Source organism: Globicephala melas, chromosome 11 (genome assembly GCF_963455315.2).
Source record: "Globicephala melas chromosome 11, mGloMel1.2, whole genome shotgun sequence".
Taxonomy (NCBI): Eukaryota; Metazoa; Chordata; class Mammalia; order Artiodactyla; family Delphinidae; genus Globicephala; species Globicephala melas.
The window spans coordinates 1,588,908-1,607,919 of record NC_083324.2 but is presented as its reverse complement, the minus strand read 5'-3'; the positions used below and the strand labels follow the sequence as shown (position 1 = coordinate 1,607,919).

The 19,012-nt window shown below is 63.6% G+C and overlaps 2 protein-coding genes across 14 annotated transcripts in view; one reads left to right on the top strand and one right to left on the bottom strand.

Annotated features, from left to right (window-relative positions):
- EEFSEC (eukaryotic elongation factor, selenocysteine-tRNA specific) overlaps positions 1–19,012 on the bottom strand; it is a 195,528-nt gene that overhangs the window by 11,545 nt on the left and 164,971 nt on the right. For 6 of the 13 annotated variants that reach the window (XR_011377807.1, XR_009565680.2, XR_011377808.1 and 3 more), the window contains exons 8-15: positions 18,661–18,923; positions 18,433–18,498; positions 13,518–16,607; positions 11,359–13,193; positions 4,704–4,774; positions 4,358–4,474; positions 3,655–3,950; positions 1,004–1,089 (exon numbers count right to left, since the gene is read on the bottom strand). The gene's annotated coding sequence lies outside the window, so the exon portion shown is untranslated. Of the gene's footprint in view, positions 1–1,003; positions 1,090–3,654; positions 3,951–4,357; positions 4,475–4,703; positions 4,775–11,358; positions 13,194–13,517; positions 16,608–18,432; positions 18,499–18,660; positions 18,924–19,012 lie in introns of those variants that run through there. The other 7 variants (XR_011377811.1, XR_011377810.1, XR_009565678.2 and 4 more) reach the window with 7 other exon arrangements.
- On the top strand, positions 5,559–6,248 carry DNAJB8 (DnaJ heat shock protein family (Hsp40) member B8). Its single transcript, XM_030849224.1, has one exon. The coding sequence runs from the start codon at positions 5,559–5,561 to the stop codon at positions 6,246–6,248; it is 690 nt and encodes a 229-aa protein (XP_030705084.1).

The following is a 19,012-nucleotide window of genomic DNA, read 5'->3' as shown; positions in this document are numbered from 1 at the left end:
GAAAGACGCTTCAGGCTTCTTCGTTCTATACTTTTTCCAGGAAGACGTAGGAAGCCCCGCAACTCAAGCTGCAGAGGCCCGTGGGTGTTGGGGGAGCCCCTGGGGGTCGAATTCTCCTGGATGCTTAGGACCAGCTGTTGGAATTGGGATCAGAGCCCTTCCCAGGGCTGTTCCCGGCAGTGCTGGGCTGGGGTCTATGGCACTGTTGGCGGGTAGGTGAGAGCTGCTGCCCTGCAGGCTGGCACACGTTGGACCTTGGCGGTGGGGAGGGTGGTCCCACAAATGATGGCTTCTCTCAGGCAGTGAATGCCATCTGAGGCTAAATATGACCTCCAGAGACCATGTGGCCCACCCGCAGCGGGTGTTACCTGGGTGGGGCTGGAGGGTAAGGATGCAGGGGACCCAGTGGGCACCTGTCCACTGGCTGGGGGTGTTGGGCTGGAAGTTCTCCTGGAGGTCCTGGGGAGGAGAGGCAGGTCTGAGCCATGTCTGTGTTGGGACCTGAGCTGAGATCGTCCTGTTGCGTTTGGAGAAGACAGGCTGCCCCCCACTCCCCTCGCCTGTCTGGCGACCCCACCACCTGCCCGGTTCCCACCAGCCCACTAGCGTGTATGTTCCTCTACCCTTTTCCCATTCTTCCTCGGACCATCTGTCTACCAGTCCTCCCTTCACTCATCTGTCAGTCTGTCCTTCCACCCATCCGTCTAGCACCCCCCGCCCCCCGTTATCCACACTGCTGTAGTTAATTTACACCAGCAAGCTTCTCCTCCTTTCTAAGCTGTCCTCACAGCAACCCTATGAGGAAAATACTACGATTACCCCCATTTTACAGATGAGATGCGGAGACCGAGGCACAGAGAGGTTAGGTGACTTCCCCAAGAACACAGAGCTAGGAAACAGCCGTGCCGCCTGACCTGACAGGCCGAGCTCTCAACCTCCCAGTCTGTCCGTCTGTCCATCCACCTACCCCTGTAGCTGTCTATCACTCAGTCCCTTCACTCACCGGTCACTGGCCATCCAGCTCCAGCGGCCCATCCATCGCTGTCACCCATCCATCCTGAAGGTAATGCGGTTAGAGAACCAGGGGCCCTGAGGGGAGAGAAGGCCTGAACCGCCCATCTGGCTGGGCTGGGGTTGTCTGGGGGGTGGGGTGGGCTGCCCCAGGCTGGGCAGGGCTGCACAGGGCTGGGGGGAATTAGCCAAGTGACTGCCAGGATCATCTAATTAGGAACGCTAGTGATAAGCAGATAGGATCAGGGGTGATTAGAATCCTTTTAAAAAGCCACTCCATTAATTACAGAGACAGAGAGGGGCCTCTGGCTGCTCAGAATACCAAGTGGCTGCCTAATCGGCTGCCATCAGCTCACCCTGGGGAGAGCTCCTGGGACCACTGTGTGACCTTGGGTGTGCCCTGCCCTCTCTGGGCCTCCCTGTGCATCAGCTCAGGCTCTGCCTACCATCCCCTGCTCATCCAGGTCCTCTTTCTCTTCCCAGGCCGGGGCTTCAGGGTGGGCCAGGGAGGCTAGGCTGGCTGCCCAGAGGGAAGAAGCCCCCCCTCCCCGCCGCGGCAAATGAGGGCAGAGAGGCTCAGAGAGTGAAAGTGATGGACGGCCAGCAAGCTGAGAGCGGGATGGGGCGGCGGGGGGGGGGGGGGGCCTGAGCGAAGGTCGCGTCAGCTCAGCCCTGTTCCTCTGGGCGGGCCCTGAGGAGGGACCCCAGAGGCCCCTGACACTCCCACCAGTCTCTGTCGACACTTTCGCTGTAGGGCCTCAGAGGACACTAGTCCAAACCCCTTGCAGGAGGGGACGTCACCTCGGCATGCAGCCCCCGAACTCCACAGCACCCTTTATGGGGCGCTTCCCTTCCCCTCGGTAATGGGGAGGCTCTCCCCCCTCGGGGCCCCGTGGCAGTGAGGAGCTGGGGTCTGCCCCTCCCCGTGAGTCCTACTGGGTGGCCCCCCAGCCCGTCTCCATCCCAGCTGCCTCCTGCTGCCCACCCGAGAGGCCTCAGGCTGAGCACAGGACCTGCGGGCAGAGCAGGGCAGGGAACCTGCTGAGGGGCTCCGGAAGCATCAGCGGGGCGGCCAGAGGAAGTCCTTCTGAGGGAGGCCAGTGGAGGTCAGCATGAGCCTCAGGCAGGGCGGGGGGAGGCCGCGTGGGTCAGGGGGAAGCCTCTGTGGGGTGCTCAGGCACCTCAACACCCTGGATCCCGTGTCTCAGCTTGTTGTAACCACCCACGCACCATCCTGATTACATTGTCGTCACCAATATCACATCCTCCCATTACTACCATCACCACAGCATCCAGCATCCCTGCATCCACCCTCATCCCCCCACGGTTACCCTCATCGCCACCACCACCACCACTGCCATCAGCACCACCACGACGGTCCCCACCTGAACCAGCATCACCATCACATCACTATCGTCACACCACCACTTCCACCACCACCACCACCACATCCCAACTCTGACATCACCTCCATCACCTCAACCAGCATCACCGTTACCGTGGCCACCATTATGCCCATCGTTACCAGCACCATCACCGTCACCACCACTTCCATCCGCACTGCCACCATCCCACCTCTGACATCACCTCCATCACCACCTCCTTCCCCACCACCATCATCACCATCACCACTAACTGCCTCATTCTATCCCTGTCGTCACCGTCACACCGCCATCTCCACCACAGCCAGGGTCTGTATTACCATGACCACCAGCATCCTCATCCTTTCCATCCCCACCATCACCGCTGCCACCTTAACCTCAACAAATGTCCCAGTTAGCACGACCACCGTTTCTACATCATGACCAAACCATTATTATCACCACCACCTGCATCACCCCCGTTTCCACGGCAACCACCTCATCACCTTCCTCATCATCGCCACCATCATCTCCTCTATCACCACCACCACCACCCCCTCCAACATCATGCTGACATCACACCATCACCACTGCCTGTGTCGTCACCACCATCACCATGCCCACCTCCACCACTACTACCAACTTCATCTGAGCCACTGTCACCATGACCATGTGTACGGTTACTGACTGTGTAACAGGTACAAGGACATTTAACACAAGTTTCCACAACCACTGGGTGACCTGAGGGCATAAAGATCAGGGAAGCAAGTCGTCACTGATGGTCTCGGTCTTCGGCTCCAAAGTGGTGGATCTCAAGAGCTTGCCTGGAAGCTGCTAGAATCTCATGATATTCTGGGGAGCTCCCTCTGAATATCTCAGCCTGCAGCCCTGAAGCAGGGGTTCTCAGAGGGTCACCTAGAAGGCGCTGCAAACCTCTGGGTTTTCATCTGCCTGCAACTGCCTCTTTCTTTTCCACTTTCCAAATCTCATGTCTCTGCAGACTAAGCCGGAGCCACATGGGTAAGGGATCCTCCAGGGTGTGGAGGAGACCACAGCAGAGGGCGGCGGTGATTCTGAGTTAGCAAGAGACCCTCGAGAACGCCACGTCTGCGGTGCCGTCACCACCACCCTCGGCACTCTTGCTCCGGCTCGGCGTCACTCCTGCCCCATGTCACTCCCACTAACACCAGCACCCCAACCGTCCGCACCATCACCACTCCCACCAGGAGCAACGCCACCCCCGCTTCCACCAGGGCCACCGCTGCCACCACGCCGTACTCACCCGCAGCGCACCGTAGCTGCCCATTCTCTCTTCCAAGAGGACTGTGCCTCTCTGGGTGTTGTCCGGGATGTGCAGAACCTTCCTGAAGGAGTGCCATCCCCATTCCACCGACACTGGCCTTGACCACGTGATGTAAGGCAGAGCGACGTTCGTTACGTCCCAACAGAAGTTCTAAGAGGCATCCCACACATCTACCAGCTCTTACAGGCAGCCTCTCCGCCACGAGAGCTGCTCCCGAAGCCTGGGATCCGGGAGGGGAAGACGCGCCTGGGAGCCCTGGAGCCGCCCCAGCGGTGCTGACAAGTGAAGTGGGCGAGAACTGAGTGTCGGTCCCAAGCCTCTGAGCTGTGGCAGGGGTCCCGACCAGCACCACCACTGCCACAGCACAACAAGAGCTCCCCTAGCAGCCATTTCCATCCCCTCCCGTCACCTCCGCCATCTCCGTCAACAGCACCTCTACGGTCTCCGGTCCCTCCGTTACGTCGCCTCCTTTGTGGTCATAACCACCACCTCCACGAGTGGCTGTCCCCGCCGCAAGCAGGGCTACTGTCCCCACCAACACCCTCACCACCAGGGTCGCCGCCACCTCCACCAGCACCATCCCAGGTTCCGTCCTGCCGTCACCACGGCTCCACACCCCTCCGTTGCCCCCATCACCCCTGCTGCCGTACGGACGCCTCATCAGTCACCGCGGACGCCCCACCTCGTCACTCTCCCCTCGGCTGCCACAGTCAACCAGAGCACCGCTGCCGTGGAGAACCGCGTGTGTGGCCATCTTTCCTCAGCACCAGTGGACGAGCCTGGCGAGACCAGGTTCTAGCTATAGTGAGAGAAACATAGTTACAAACACACAGAACTATTTCCACCTGCAGCCGCGCCCAGTGGAGTGATTCTGCCATTCCCTTCCTCTACCAAGCGATGTGTGAGGTGTGTCAGCACGCGTGGGCGGATGGACCAGGGACGGAGGGCAAATCGCGCTTTTGGCCAGGGCTGTGCGGGTGACAGCATTTGCCATCTAGGACAAAGCGTCTCCAGAGTCTGCTTCGTACCTCCCAGCACGTGGGGTTGGTTAGAACACGCTGTCCCCTGCCAGGTGCCTGGAGCCCAGCAGCCATGAGTACTGACGGAAAAGAAAAAGAGGGAGAATAACGGAAACGGATGAAGACGAGAAAAAGGAGAAAGAGGAAGGGAGGGAGGAGGGGGAGAAGCGAGAGGAAAGCTATCTCAGTTAAGACGCTAAGTGCCTCACCGCAGGGCAGCGTGTTTTCCATCTCACCTTGGGGGGGGGGGATGAGGTGAAAGGAGGAACAGGTGTTAATCAGGCTTGTTAATTGCTGTTTCTAAACATACTCCAACAACAGAACAAGAATTAAAGACACAGGAGCACCTGGGAACAGCTGGGTACCTCGCACGCGCCGCTAGTTTTCTAGGGCTACCACGGCGAACTGCCACAGACTGGGCCACTTGAAACAACAGAAATCCATCCCTGCACAGTTCTGGAGGCCGGGGGCCCCCAGTCAAGGTACCATCAGGGCTGCACTCCCTCCGGAGGCCCCGGGGGAGGCCCTGCCCCCCCCCGGTGTCGGTCCTGCCTCTGCCCCCAGGGCTCAGCCGGCAGCTGAGGCTCGGCCTCCTGGGCAGGGAAACACCCCGCCCAGGGCTGATGTCACAAAGGGCCAGCCAGCTCTGCCTCTGCGGGGCCTGGTGGCCGGGTCCCAGCGGCAGTGCCCTCCCCTCCCCCTGCCCCTCTAGCGGAGGTGCTGGTACTATGAAACGGTAACCTGCCCTGGAGCCAGCAGACTCCAGCCAGGCCCCCGTCGAGGGACCCAGGCCGCCGCTGCCGCCCGCGCCCACCGGCCGCCCGGGCCCCAGGCCCGCGTCTCCTCACCGCCCCGGCCCTCGGCATGCCTAACTACTACGAGGTGCTGGGGGTGCAGGCTAGCGCCTCCCAGGAGGACATCAAGAAGGCCTACCGCAAGCTGGCCTTGTGCTGGCACCCCGACAAGAACCCTGACAACGAGGAGGCCGAGAAGAAGTTCAAGCAGGTGTCCGAGGCCTACGAGGTCCTGTCCGACTCCAAGAAGCGCTTGGTGTGCGACCGCGCGGGCTGCGGCAGCTGGCGGGTCGGCACCCGCCACAGCAGCCCCTTCGACAGCGGCTACAGCCTTCGCAACCCCCAGGACATCTTCCGCGAGTTCTTCGGAGGCCTGGACCCCTTCTCCTTCGGCTTCTGCGACAGCCGGCTCGGCAGCGAGCACGCGGGCCGGGGCCACGGGCTGCGCGGCGCCCTCTCGGCCGGCTTCGGCGAGTTCCCGGCCTTCGTGGAGGCTTTCTCAGCCTTGAACACCCTGGGCCGCAGCGGGGGCGGCGCCAGCCGTGCCACCTTCTCGTCTGCATCCTTCGCCGGCTCTGGCTCGGGCAGCTCGGGCTTCAAGTCGGTGATGTCGTCCACCAAGATGGTCAACGGACACAAGGTCACCACCAAGCGCATCGTGGAGAACGGGCAGGAGCGCGTGGAGGTGGAGGAGGACGGGCGGCTCAAGTCCGTGAGCGTCAATGGCAAGGAGCAGCTCAAACGGCCGGACAGCAAGTAGGCTCCGCCCACTGCCTGTGCCCACCGCCTGGGCGATGCTTAATAAACATCCCGAGCGGGTTCACGGAGACAGCTGCCCGCTTGGTGGGGGGCGGGCAGCCTGGGCGCACCCGCGAGGCCCGGGGACGTGCCCAGCGCCTGGCGCAGGCTGACTTCGCGAGGGCGCCGTTCAGGCTCGGGGTTAGGAGCTCCCTGCGCCTGCGCCTGCGCCTGCGTCCTCGGGTCGTGAGCGTCCTGACCAGCGCCTGGCCCACCCAGCCCGCGGCTCCACGCCCACCAGCCCGCGAGGGTGCTCCGCCCACCGCCACGCCTGGCTTCAGGGGCTCCCGCGGCTCTGAGCGTAGACCTCAGGCTTTGTCCTCACCACCGGGCGCCGGGGGCCTGGCCACTGCCCACCCTCCCGGACCCTCACCCCCTGAGCCCGGCCACACCGGCCTCCCCTCCGGTCCTCCCCGGCACCAAATGCCTTGTGGCCTCTGGGCCTCTGCATGGCCGTGCTCCCTGGTGAAGGCCTCATGTCTCCCTTCCCAAGGAGGCCTTCCCAGAACCACCAGCTCGGCTTTCTCACGGCCCCTCCCTGCGTCTCCCTGCCCTTCCGCCTCGTCTGCGTGACTACCTGAGAGCCGTGTGCCTCCGCAGCCCTAACTGCAGGTCCCGGGAGCAGGGCCTGTGCCCGCCTCGTTCTTTGCTGTGTCCCCAGGATCTAGAGCAGTGCCTGGCAGTGAGGGGCAGGGCACAGATTTGTTGGAGGAAAGAATGCTCTTGCGTGTGGTGTGTGTATGTGTGTGTGAAGCGTTGGCAGGCTGGCAAGTCCCCGTTCCTTGGGGGCTGGAGCGGAGCCAGAAAAGGAGGTGATTCCAGGTTTGGGGGTTCCAGGCTGATTAGTCACGGCGTCCCTGGTTCCCAGGAAGAAAGGAGTGTGGGCCTGGCCAGGAAAGGTGCCGGGAATGCCACCTGGGCTGGCACATGCTCTGACTCTGTTCACCTATGCATCTCAGCTCCAAGCCCAGTGGCTGGCGTGGAGTAGGTGTCTAATAAATGACGTGACATGAAAGAAGGTGGGAGCGCACTGTTGCAGGGAATAGCAAGAACCTGGGGGCATGCTCAGAGGACAAAGCCTGGGAGCTCATGACGGGAGGAGACACTGGGAGGCCGTGAACCTCGCGGGGAGGGTGTGGCCTGGTCACGGACAGACCCGGGGAGGCGGTCATCCCCATTTCCAGATGCAGAGCCGGATGACCAGCAGCCGTGGTGGGGGCCGAAAGCCTAGAGGTGGGCCTGGGTGCTGTTCTCCAACGGAAGCCTCCACAGGAAGGCACGGGGCATCTCCCTAAGGTCTCTAGGGGTTTGCAAGGCCACGTGGGTGCTGCAGGTGCCCTGGCCAGGAGGACACAGCAGACGACCTGCTGCACCTCCAGGCTCAGGCCCCCTGGGTCCGGCCTCCCGGAGCCCCTGGGACAGGCCGGCAGCTGGATGTCCCTTAACCGTGTTACGAGGGGGGCAGGAGAGCCCCGTGGCGTACAGAAGGTGGAGCCCCAGCTCCCAGTCCTGCGGTGGGACTAACTTCATCAAAGCCCCCACCACAGCATTAACCACCTGACCTCTGCCCCTGCCGACCTGCTAATTTCACCAATTACTGGCCAAGCACGGCTGCGTCAAGTGGGCCTGCTTAGCCCCGACAGCTGCTGGGCAAATCCAATTATGGTCCAGCAGCCCGGGCGGTCGCACGGTCCCGGGGCTGGTGTGCAACAGAGATCTGGGTGCTTGCAAGGCACGGGTGTTCATGGACACCCCAAGGACCCCAGGACCGGGCTCACCTTCGGCCCCTGCCCCTTCTCCAAGCTTCGCACCTGAAGGCGGTGTCTTCCCCCTGAGGCACAGGCCGATCGTGGCATTCCCCTGCTCCGGTCCCCCGTGTCGACCGAGCGTGGCAGCTGCCGGGCCCGGCTAAGCGGGCGACATGGCCCTCTCTGCATCCTTGTCTCGACCCTTAGCCCCATTTGACAGATGAAGAAACTGAAGCCCAGACAGTTGAGGTGCAGCTAGGGGCACACACCCCAGATGAAGTCCTGCTTCCTAGCTGGCATCTGAGGCCCCTGCCATCCTTCCAGCCCCACACCTTGCCCACGCCACCGGCATGGCCCGCACCAGACTCTTAGCGGCCGTCTCCTAGGCATGCTGTTCCCCCTGCCCGGGCTACCCTTCCCATCTCCTTTTGGCCTGTTAAATTCATCCTTGGAGGCCCCGCCCCTGGTCAGCACCTTGGGGAGGCCTCAGCAAGCTGCCCTGGGGCAGGACATTCTGGCCAAAGAACTTCACGGAGCCCCTTCTGGGCCTGACTGTGTGCGGGCGCCGGGGCTGTGGCAGTGAGGAAGCCAGGGCGCCACCCAGAGCCCCGACGATCCAGAACGGACGCCCTGGCTTGGGACTGGCTGCGCGGGTCCAGCTCAGGCCCACTTCCCAAGCAGGAGGGCCCTAAGGATGGGGCTGCATTGAGGCCCCTGGGCCACCGGCCCAGCCCCAGAACGGACCCTGCTCATGAGGGGCGAGGCCCCACCTTCCGCACGTAGGTCCCCACCTCCACCGCTGCCACCAGCTCCTCGGCCGCTCATCGCTCACCTGGACAGTGCACCAGCCTCCCCCCTTCCCCTCCTTCACCCTGTTCTCACCCCAGCAGCCACAAGGATCTTGTGAAAACCTGAGAGTTCTGTGAGACACTCAAAGGGAAAGCCAACTCCTCCCAGTGGCCCGTGAGGCCCCCAAACCTCCCCGGCTTCCCTGACACTCACTCTGCCCCAGCCCCACGGGCCTCCTCCCTGTCCTGCATACACACTGGGCACGCTTCTGCCTCAGGACCTTTGCACTGGCCGGGCCACTGCCTGGAACCCTCCTCCCAGATCTTCCTCCCTCAGTCCCCTCTCTCCCTGCCTCCCTTGGGTCTCTGCCCATCTCCCCACCCTCGCCTCACTGTGCTGTGGCGCCCCTCCCCCACTCCTCCTTCCCAAAGTGGGACTTTTGCACAGACTGGCTGGGTCCTGAAACACCCCTCTGCGCCCATGCCCACCCACTCCTGCCACCACATCCTCAGGCAGACCCTTTACTACCCCTTCCCCTCACCACTCCTGGGTCCCCACATCCCTCCAGGGCCCCTGACTGTCTGAAGGGACCCAAATCCTGTGGTCTCTCCGTCGCCAGGTGGACACGATGGCATCCCAGCACGTCCCTCGGGCAGGAGGATTTGGTGACACTGGAGCCTTTTATGAACGAGGGCAACAAAGCCCTGGGGGGGGGGTGTGTGTGCGCCGTGGCTCACAGAGCAGGTCTGTGGCCTCCAACTGTGCGTGGTCTGAGTGGCCGCTGCGACCCCAAGGCCTGGCCAGGGGTTTCCACCAGGGCTCCGGCTTCTCCATGGATGGGGGCAGTTCTCAGCCCTACTGAGCCCTCTCCAGGGCTTCTCCTGCACACTCTCCCCAGAGACTCGCACCGACCCCCAAAACAGGGAGGGCTATTTGCCCCCATTTTACAGATGGGGAAACTGAGGCTTGGAGGCTTACAGACTTGGACAAGGTCACACAGCCACACTGGAAGCCCGTCTGCCCTACTCCTCCTCCTCTCCCCCTGCGCCGGGGCCTGGGGTGGGGTGGGTGGGGCCCAGGCAGCCTCCTGCCTGCCCCCCCACTACCCTGGCCAGTCGATGTTATCGCAGCTGATTTAATTTCAAAGACGGATTGAGCTGTGGCGGGAGGGAGAGCGGCTAATCGCAGCCGACATCTGCCCCGTTGTCATGGGGATGGGCTCCCAGCAATAGTGCAGGGGCTGGACCCAGATAAGGGCACTGGAGTGGGCTGGAGGGGACTGCAGTGGGCGGGGCGGGGATGGGCAGGAAGATGGGGGGCAAGGAGAGACCCAGAGACCCAAGAGTGGAAGAGGCACAGAGCCACGAGGCAGACAGTTTGAGGGTACCGAGGTGAGGAGAGATGGGGAGGTACCAGGGGGCAGCTGCGGAACTGATACTGAGCACGGGGCGGGGGCAAGGCTGGTGCGGGCGACCACGGGCGACGGAGGCGCCTTGCCCCCATTGCCCCTTCCAGAGCCCCGCTGTGGCCTCCACAGTAGCGCTCCCCCAAGGCAGGGCGCGGGGCATGTGCAGACCTGCCCAGTCCGCCCCCTTTGCCACAAAAGGGCCGCGGGCCCCAGGGTCCCTCCCGGGCCAGGCGGGGCCCCACGCTCAGCCCAGAGTTGGGAGCCAGCTGTTTCCGCCAAGCGCCGCTGGTCTGGCCTTTAGGACAAGCACATCGCCGCAACTTGCCAAGTCAACAGTGGCTTCTTGAGGCTGCCGCGGGTCCTGAGCACTTACGGCGCGCTCTGCCCATCGCACAGCACGCGCGCTTCCCAACAGCCCTGCCCTTTTGCAGCACGGCAACTTGCAAAGAGCTCCCACTGTAGCTTAGGCAACAAATACTGACCCACCTCCCCTGGCTTCCAGGCCTTGGAAGGCGCAGGGACAAGACGCCTGGGCTCTGCTGCCTGCCCCGATGCCCCAACCGTCCTGGCTGAGGGCCGGCCTGCCTTAGATCCAAGGCCCCCCGGGGCCCCATCACGGCCGAGGCCTAGCACGTCCCACCCTTGGTCTCTGCGCCTTCCCAGGTGCTGCCCCTTCCCTGGGAACTCGTCCCTGCCTGATGGGGGAGGGAGCCCCGGCCCTCAGCCACCTGCATGGGCCCCACTGCCCTCCCCACGCTGTCCGCCTCTGCCTCAGGACTTCAGATCTGCCCACCCACTGGGTGCTGGATGCCTCCGGCGGCCCCCAGGCATCTTGCGAGGACCCGGGGAGCTCCGTGCGGCCTGGGAGGCATGGGAGCCGGGCAGCGCTGGGCCGGGGCCGCCCTGCCTGCCAACCACACTGCGCTGTCACAGCCCCCAAAGCAGGAACCTGGCACCGCCAGCCACTTGGGTCCCCAGGCACCGTGGTTATGCCTGCGGTCACCCAAGCAGCTGGTCAGGAAACCCCTGGGGTCCTGGGGTTCTGGGATGGCAGCAAGGGTATGCATGAGCCATCTCCTTCTACAGACACTTGGTCCACCCTGTGCCATCCCAAACCCGCCACATACCTGCACGGGCATCCCCACCACCACACCTCTGGCCGCGCAGCTCCCACGCCAGAGTGTCCTTCCAACTCTTCACCGTCACGGCCAGTGGAGCCGTCTTCCTGTGGCCCTGTTTCTCCTTCCTTTGGGACCCCGGGAAGCAGCTTCTCGCCACTCGCACGTTCCTGAGCATCTTCTGCCCCGCGTTCGAGACACCAGCTCCTTGAGGGCAGGGCGCGGGCGGTGACCGCTGGGTGGAGAAAGCTATCCCTGCGGCTCTGGGGCGGGGTGGAGCAGGCTGGGCCGGGCCCCTTCCCCACTCTGCTGGGTCCCGGGTTGCCCTCCCCACCCAAGAGTTCCCAGAGCCTGGGCCTTGGACTGAGTCCCTTTAGGAAAGCAGAGCAAGGGTGTTAATTGCCAGAGACTGGTTCCCATACTTGTTTTAAATTGGTATTTAATTAAAAAGTTAATTATTAATTAGGCTTATCAATTGGCTGCCAGTGGCCGGCTGGGAGAGGCTGGCTTGCGGAAGCATCCACCCTGAGTGCGTCTGCGTTTCTCCGTGAGCCCGGTCAGTGGCACCGTCTCTGTTCGCGTTAGTACAGCCACGAATTTTGCTGCTGGATCTCCTCCCAGCAGGCCCGGCTGGTTCAGGAGGGTGGGTGCTGCCCAGACCGAGGACTATAGCCCGGCACTGCCTCTCCATCTTACTTCTGCCCTGGGCTGCAGCTCAGGGATCTGCTGGGCGGCATCCTGGACGGCCCATGGATGCTGCCCACTCCTCGTGCCAGACGCGGACTTGGCATCTTCCTCCCCAGGTCTGACCCCCATCCCGGGCCCCTTCTCAGGGGTGGTCCCTCTGGCCACCCGGTTGCCCACCCAGGGTGCGGGGAATCACCCAGAACTCCTCCCTCTCTTCCCCTCCGCGCCCTCTGCCCTGCCCTGGGCTCAGCCTTCACAAGCCCCCTCTCCCGGAAGGTGAGGAAGGTCTGGGGCGAGTGTTCCCTGCAGGGAAGTTAGCAAGCGCGCAGGCCCTGAGGCAGCGGCCTCTGCTGAAGGGAGTGGGAAGGAGCTGTGGACAGGCCCGGGTCATCTCCGAGACGTCTGTCCGCTCTCTGAGACGGGACAACTGTGCAGAGGAAATCAAGAAGTCAGCTGGGGCCTGCTGAGTGTGACACGCATGACAGTCAGCCGTGAGCTGCGGCTCAGGAGAAAGGTCAGGACCAGCGGTGAGGAATCAAGATCACTCAGCACATGCGATGGCACGTAAAGGCCTGGAACGGACGAGCTCAGCCAGGTGTCAGCAGAGATGGAGGACGTTCCACAGACGTTCAGAAGCCAGAGAGGAGGTGGAACTGGCACGGAGAGCGGGGCGGCGTGGGCTCCATCTCAGCTCACCCCTGTCGCCCCGTCTGTACTGGTTAGGGTTCTCGGGTCCCCAGGGACAGAAGTCCATCCCAGCTAAAGCGAGTTGAACCCGGGAGGGGCACTACTGAACGGGTACAGCCGGATCAAAGGAAAAGGAAATCCCGACACCTGTGGGAAGGCCAGGAACCCCGGCAGCTCCGATCGTGGGGTGGACTCTTCAGCTTGCCGCCGTGGGAACGGGTCAGCCCCGACGGTGCTCCACCCTCGAGTGGGACCGCTCAGGTGTCCACTGGCCCAGCACGTGCGGAGGAAGGTGGTCCATCCTCGCCAACAGCATCACCCTCAACTGTCACCACCACCACGTCCACCGTCACCCTGTTGCCACTGTCATCCCCAGAGACTCGCCATACTTCGTTCACTCACGCAGGAAGGATTTGTGTGCCCTGTGGGCGACAGGCACGACGGTGGTGACGAGCAGAGATTGTTCCCACCTGCAATGGGAATACAGTCTAGGGGCACAGAGGCTTTACCCGGTCACCCCGGAAACGAAGACTGCAGCTCAGAGGGGCGCCACAGGGGCCAGACCAGACGCGGGGAGAGCGTCTAGGCGGATTGCCCCAGGCGGGAAGGTGCGAGAAGGCTGCCCCAGAGCAGGCAGGCAAGCGGGGGTGGGGCCTCAGGCTGAGGGGCTTGCGTGTGCACTGCGCCTGCAGCAGGAGAGGCCTGTGAGCACGGGGCGGGGGTGGGGGGGGGAGGGAGGGGCCTGGGAGGGGCCAGAGCTCAAGGAGCGGGGGGTCTGGCATGGGTGCTGCCACCTTGATCTCAAGAGCAGTGGTGACACAGAAGGGTGTGAAGCAGGAGGGTGACGTCGGTGTAGACTGTGCAAAGACCACGGTAGCTGGACCCTCGTGTCCTGCACGATGCTGCCTCAGACCAGGGACCGTTTGACCACAAGGAGGTGACAACGGGAACAGAGCCACAGGCCCACTGGCCGCACTCGAGTTCACGTCACTCAGAAGCAGCTGATCTAAAGAGGAACAGCCTAGCCCTGGCGCCGTCCTGGGACATCCTGAGGGCTGGGGTCCAGTCCCGTGGACGCGGTGCTGGCCCCGTCACCGGAGCACAGCCCGCGGGCGGAGGAAGGAGGCCCGTCCGTCCCGACGTCACCCTCTTGCAGAACTCCTGGCCCTGCCCCACACCGGAGGCTTGGCCAGGTCTGAGGTCCTTGTTCGGGAGGGGCCAGGGACGCAGCAGCTCTCCCGTGAACCTGCAGTCCCACCACGCCGGTGGGGGGGCAGCTCGGACCTGTGTGAGAGGAGGGCCAGGGACGAGGGTCTCCGGGACTCGAAATTCTCTGGGGCTGCTTCTTGTCCCTCGAACTGGTGACAGTGACCACGGGGCAGTTGTTGACAGGGGCAAGGTGACTAAGGTCTCAGAGCCCCGGAGACGCCCCGGTCGCCCCACCAGGCGAACCTAGAGCCACCCAAGTGCTGGCCGAAGATGAGGCGAACCCAGAAAGGGTTCAGCTTCGGGACCAGGTGCAGCAGGAGGGGCTAGTTAAGGCCTGTCGGGGCTCCGGGCCGGCTCCCACCCTGAACCGGACCCTGGGCCACCCTGGGCCACCGAGGCCACGAGCGGAGCTGAGGTGGGTGAGGGGTGGACTGCAGGAACCGTGTCTTGGGTTTGATGCTCTGACCCTGGAGGGACTGCCCCTCCCAGGACTGGCCGATTCCCGCAGAGTGTAACCCACCCACCGGTCCAAGAGGGTGACTTTCAAATGCAAAGCAACCAATCTAGAAGGCACAGCCCCAACACCTCCTCTATCGGGTTCTCCCCCTTGGGCCACCGTCCCCCTGCCTGAGTCACCCGGGGTCAGGTACCAGGCAAGTTGCGGCAGCCCGTCTGTCCCAGGGCCCATGAAATTACTCAAACCAGCCAGTGGTCAGCCTGCTCGCCCTGCCTCGCCCATCCCTCCTGCAGAGACCGCAGCAAAGTCTCCTGTCCCCGGTTCTAGGCTCCCCCCACTTCCTAACCTCCCCGTGCTTTCCCGCGTGGCTCGGCGTGGCGTGGCGTGGCGCCCCCCCTCTGGGACTGTGCTTAGAAATGACCTTTCCAACGGCAGTCATCTCCTGCTCTGTGGCCTTACTGAACCTCACATTTCCCCTGAATACACGCTATTTTTAACTGTCCTGGGCACCTCGGCGGCCCACCTCAAGTCCTCCCGGCCGAGCTCAGGCCAGCCACGGCTCTGTGGTGACCGGCCCACCTGTGCAGATGCCGGCTGGTGGCCCAGCTCGCTCTTGCCCAGAGCTGCTCTGACCCAGCGCGAGGATGCCCGCAGGGCCTGCTGGGCACTTGTGTACATGAACCCTAAAGTTCGAAGGCTGGTGGATAAGCCTCACCTTGTCCATGCGGTGGAAGGGGAGCCTATGGCTATGTCCCCTTTTGTCCCTGGGGTGGACGGTTCTCAGCACGTCCCTCGAGGTTTCTCAGATGGCCTCGGTGGAGTCTGCACCCCACTGACGGTGGGTCCACAGCACCTCCTCTGGCTGGCTTTTCCCCTTGCCCGGCTTCATGCCCCCCACCCCGCCCTTGTTCCCTGGGACCACTTCCTTCAAATACTTCCTGCACGCAAACCCCATTTTCCACGCAGATCCGAGGGCTGCCTTTCCCAAGGTCTGTGCTGAGATGAGGGAAGTCCTGTCTGCGGGGACTAAGGGCTCCTTCCATGGCCGTCCCCACGGGGCTCCTCCCTAGGAAGTGTGGTGACCACAACTGCTCCCTAGGGCTGTGAGACCCCAGAGGTTTATTGGTCAGGGTCCCGGCAGGAGAGAGGTGACACTCAAACCTCTCAGGTGGAAGGGTCTAATGAAGGGACTCTTTGGGGCGTGGTGACTTTACAGACAGCAGGACGCCATCGGCCCATGAGGACGAGCTCGCCCAGCCAGCCCTGGGGCTTCCAGAAGGTCTGACACACAACCAAGCCTGGGCTCACCTGAAACGTGGGGTCCCGACAACCTCACGTCCGGGCAACCTCAGTCTGCCTGGCTCGTGGCTCTGGAACCTCGTCATGTGCCCGTACAAACCTTACCTGCAGCACGTCCAGCCTGGGCAACCTTGGGCCTGTACCACCCCTGCCCAGGATCACCTCTTTCTGTGCCACTTCTCACTGCAGGCAGGGAAGGGGGTCCAGAGAGGGCATCCGTGTGGCCCCCAAAAGCGCCAGCAGCTGGGACAAGACAGGCCCAGACCCCCTGCCACCCTTGAGTCAGGCCGGTCCTGGGCCATCCCCCATCTTAGCCCAGCGTGGGTCTTCCGCTCAGCCCAGCCAAACTGCACGGACCTTATCTTGGCCATCTATCGGGCCACCTGGACCAACCAGTCCTGCCAGAAACTGGATCTGGGCATAAAGGCCCCTCCCTGGAGGGGTGTGTGAGATAAACCCTCCACCTTCCACTGGTCTCTCCTGCTTGCCTGAGCCAGAGGGCCAGGGCCTGGGGTGGAGGTGCTGGGCTGCTGGTCTCCCCTCCCCTCCCCCACCGTCTCCTGTAACAGGCAAGGTTGAGTCTGTGCTGGGACTGACACTGACACCCCTCTCCCACCAACCTCCTGGGTCTGCCGGTCAAAACTTGGGCACGGGAGGGGGGTCACTGGGGAAAACCAGGAGGCACCCAGGAAGAGGGTCTCATCTCCATTTGTAAAAACTGCGCTGACCCATCACATCAGGACACTGCTTCCCCTTCATGGGAGTCTCTGTCACGCGTGTCCCCAACGTGCCTGGCTTTACGCGCTCCTCAGACGGCCCTGGAGGGGTAGGTGTCGCGATGTTCCCACTTCCAGATGAGGACAACTGGGGTCAGTCGCCCAAGGTTGCGCAGCCCAAGGTCACACATGGCCGGAAAGCCCTTTAAAGATAAAGGCCTAGAAGTGAAATCACTGGACCGAAGCTCCCACGGAACTGCAAGCGCGATTTGGATTGACAAACTGGGTCCCAGCAGGGGTGCCCGCGGGGGAACCCCCCCGGGAGAGGAGCCCTGCCCACAGCGCCCTGCTGCCGGCCACCGGCTCTGCCTGGGAGGCGGGAAGAGGACTTGCTACTCTGGCTGCTTCTCTTGGACCCCAAGCATCAGGTCCACGCATGTTGGTCATGTCTGCACCTTCCGGCCTGAATTCCAGGCCTCTGTTCTTCGCAGGCAAGGACAAGGGCTGGGGGCCACGTTTCCGCTGCTCCCTGCCTTGGGCTCCTCACCCGCAAAGTGGGGAGAGAAGGTCCCAGGGAGGACGTGGTGACCCTGCCGGACGGACACCAGCGCCTCCCGGCCTGATTCCAGCCCAGGAATGTTTCTCCTCCCAGGCCTGGCCTCAGGCCTGACTCCTGACACCAGGCAGTAAATAACTTTCCATTTGATCACCTCTCTTGGTGAATCTTTGCTCTGGGGAAAGTGGGCGTATCCCCAGGCAAGGCCCCACCCGCCTGCCTGCCGTAGGAGGGGCAGCTCTGGGAGGTGGGGGGGGGGTCTGGCATCGGGAGCATCTGTGCCTTTATCGAGAGCACCCACCAAGGTGGGATGTCTACACCCTGTGTCATCAGCCTCCCCGCGGCCTTTGAGCCCAGAAGCTCATCCCAGTCACCTTCCCTGGCTTGGGGCGCCGCCCTCAAAGCGCAGATGGGAAGGCTGAGGCCGGCGGGGGCAGGGATTGGGTGCCCACCGCCCGCGGTGCCGGCAGGGGTCGGGGATGGCCACAGAGGCCTGCTCCGCGGCTCCTCCTCGACTGGGTCCCGTCCGTGTAGGAGGGATGGAGGCTGCTCCCCAAATGTGCTCCGCACCCCGCAGCGGAAACCCGCAGGTCCTCCGCCTGGCATGCCAGGAGACAGGCCCAGAGACGCCCAGCCACTGGCGCGGGCCGCCCAGCACCAGGGAGATCCGGTTCCGGCCGGAGGACAAAGCGGGTCTGGGGCCGGCCCGGGCCCGCTTTGGGAGCGGGCGCCCCGGGTCAGCTGGGGAGCGGGCGCGCGCCGCCAGCGGGCATCTGCATGACAAAGCGCGGCGCCGGTGGGAGCGGCCGAGCGGAGCCCGCCCGCGGCCGCAGCTGCCCCGCTAAGCCGCCGCCCCGCGCCCGCCGCCCGCCCGGAGCTGGGGGCGGGGGCGGCACGCGAGCCCGGCGCTCAGCTGTGTTTGCTCGGGGGGCGCCGCGCGGGGCGGCGGGGCTGCGGCGCGGGACAAAGGCCGGGTCTGACCGACCCCGCAGGTGGCGAGGGGGAGGGGAGGGCTGCGGCCCCCAGCCGCCCAGGCTCCCCCGGCGTCGCCTCCCCGGCCTGCGTTCCGGAGCTGCGTCCAGGCCCCTCCCCTGGACCCCGAGTTGACAAATGATGTCAGCATCCGTCCGTCTTAGCTTGCTGCGCACCACGGCTGCCGCTGTCCTCACGGCCGTCTACACTTACCCCCCCACTCATGCATCCCCAACGGGGTGCCCGCGTCGTGTCCCCCATGGGCCTCCGCTCCCACCCCCCTCCTCAGCTGCTTTCCCTGCGCAGCCCCCCAGGTCCACATCTGCCCTGACCCAGCTTTCCCCACCTCTCCATCCTCCCATCTTCCAGGTGCCTCGACCAAACCTAGGCATCCTTCTGACATCTCTCTGTGCTGGGCGGACCTTTGAAGTCTCTCCAGAATAGAGCCAACTGCTTCCAGCCCCACTGCTGCCCCTGGTCCAGCCCCCACGCCCTCTTGCCTGGACGGTTGCAGTAGCCTCCGTACTGTGCTCCCCACCTCTGCCCCAGCGGCCGCCAGAAGGATCCTGTGGAAACCAAAGGCAGACCTCACGTCTCCACACACTCCCTTGGCTCTCACCTTACTCAGGGGAAGAGCTGAAGCCCTCACAGCCCCCGAGGCCCACCTCCCCTCCTTCCAGCCCCACCTCCCCACCTCCCTGGCCTGAATCTCTCCACTTCAGCCATACCTGTCTCCTAGTCATTCCTTGAGCAGCCAGGCCTTCAGGGCCTTTGCACTGGCTGTTGGCCCTGCTTCGATCACTTCACGGGATATCTGTGTGTCTCACTCCCTCAAATCCTTCAGGCCTTTACGCCGACGCCCTCTCTTCAGCGAGGCCCTCCTTGGCCACCCCGTCTACAACGTCAAGCCTTCCGGGTTCCGTCTCGGTCCTTCTGGCCACGTGGCATTCCTATGCGGCACTCGCTCACGTACTTGCTCATTTTCTGTCCCCTGTGGACGGTAAGAGGCACCAGGGCAGACTGTCTCTTTTGCCCGCTGTTACGACCCCCAAACCTAGCACTGACTCTGTTACGCAGAGG

Coding starts and splice junctions, on each gene's coding strand:
- DNAJB8 (XM_030849224.1), top strand. CDS start 5,559: ATGCCTAACTACTACGAGGTGCTGGGGGTGCAGGCTAGCGCCTCCCAG.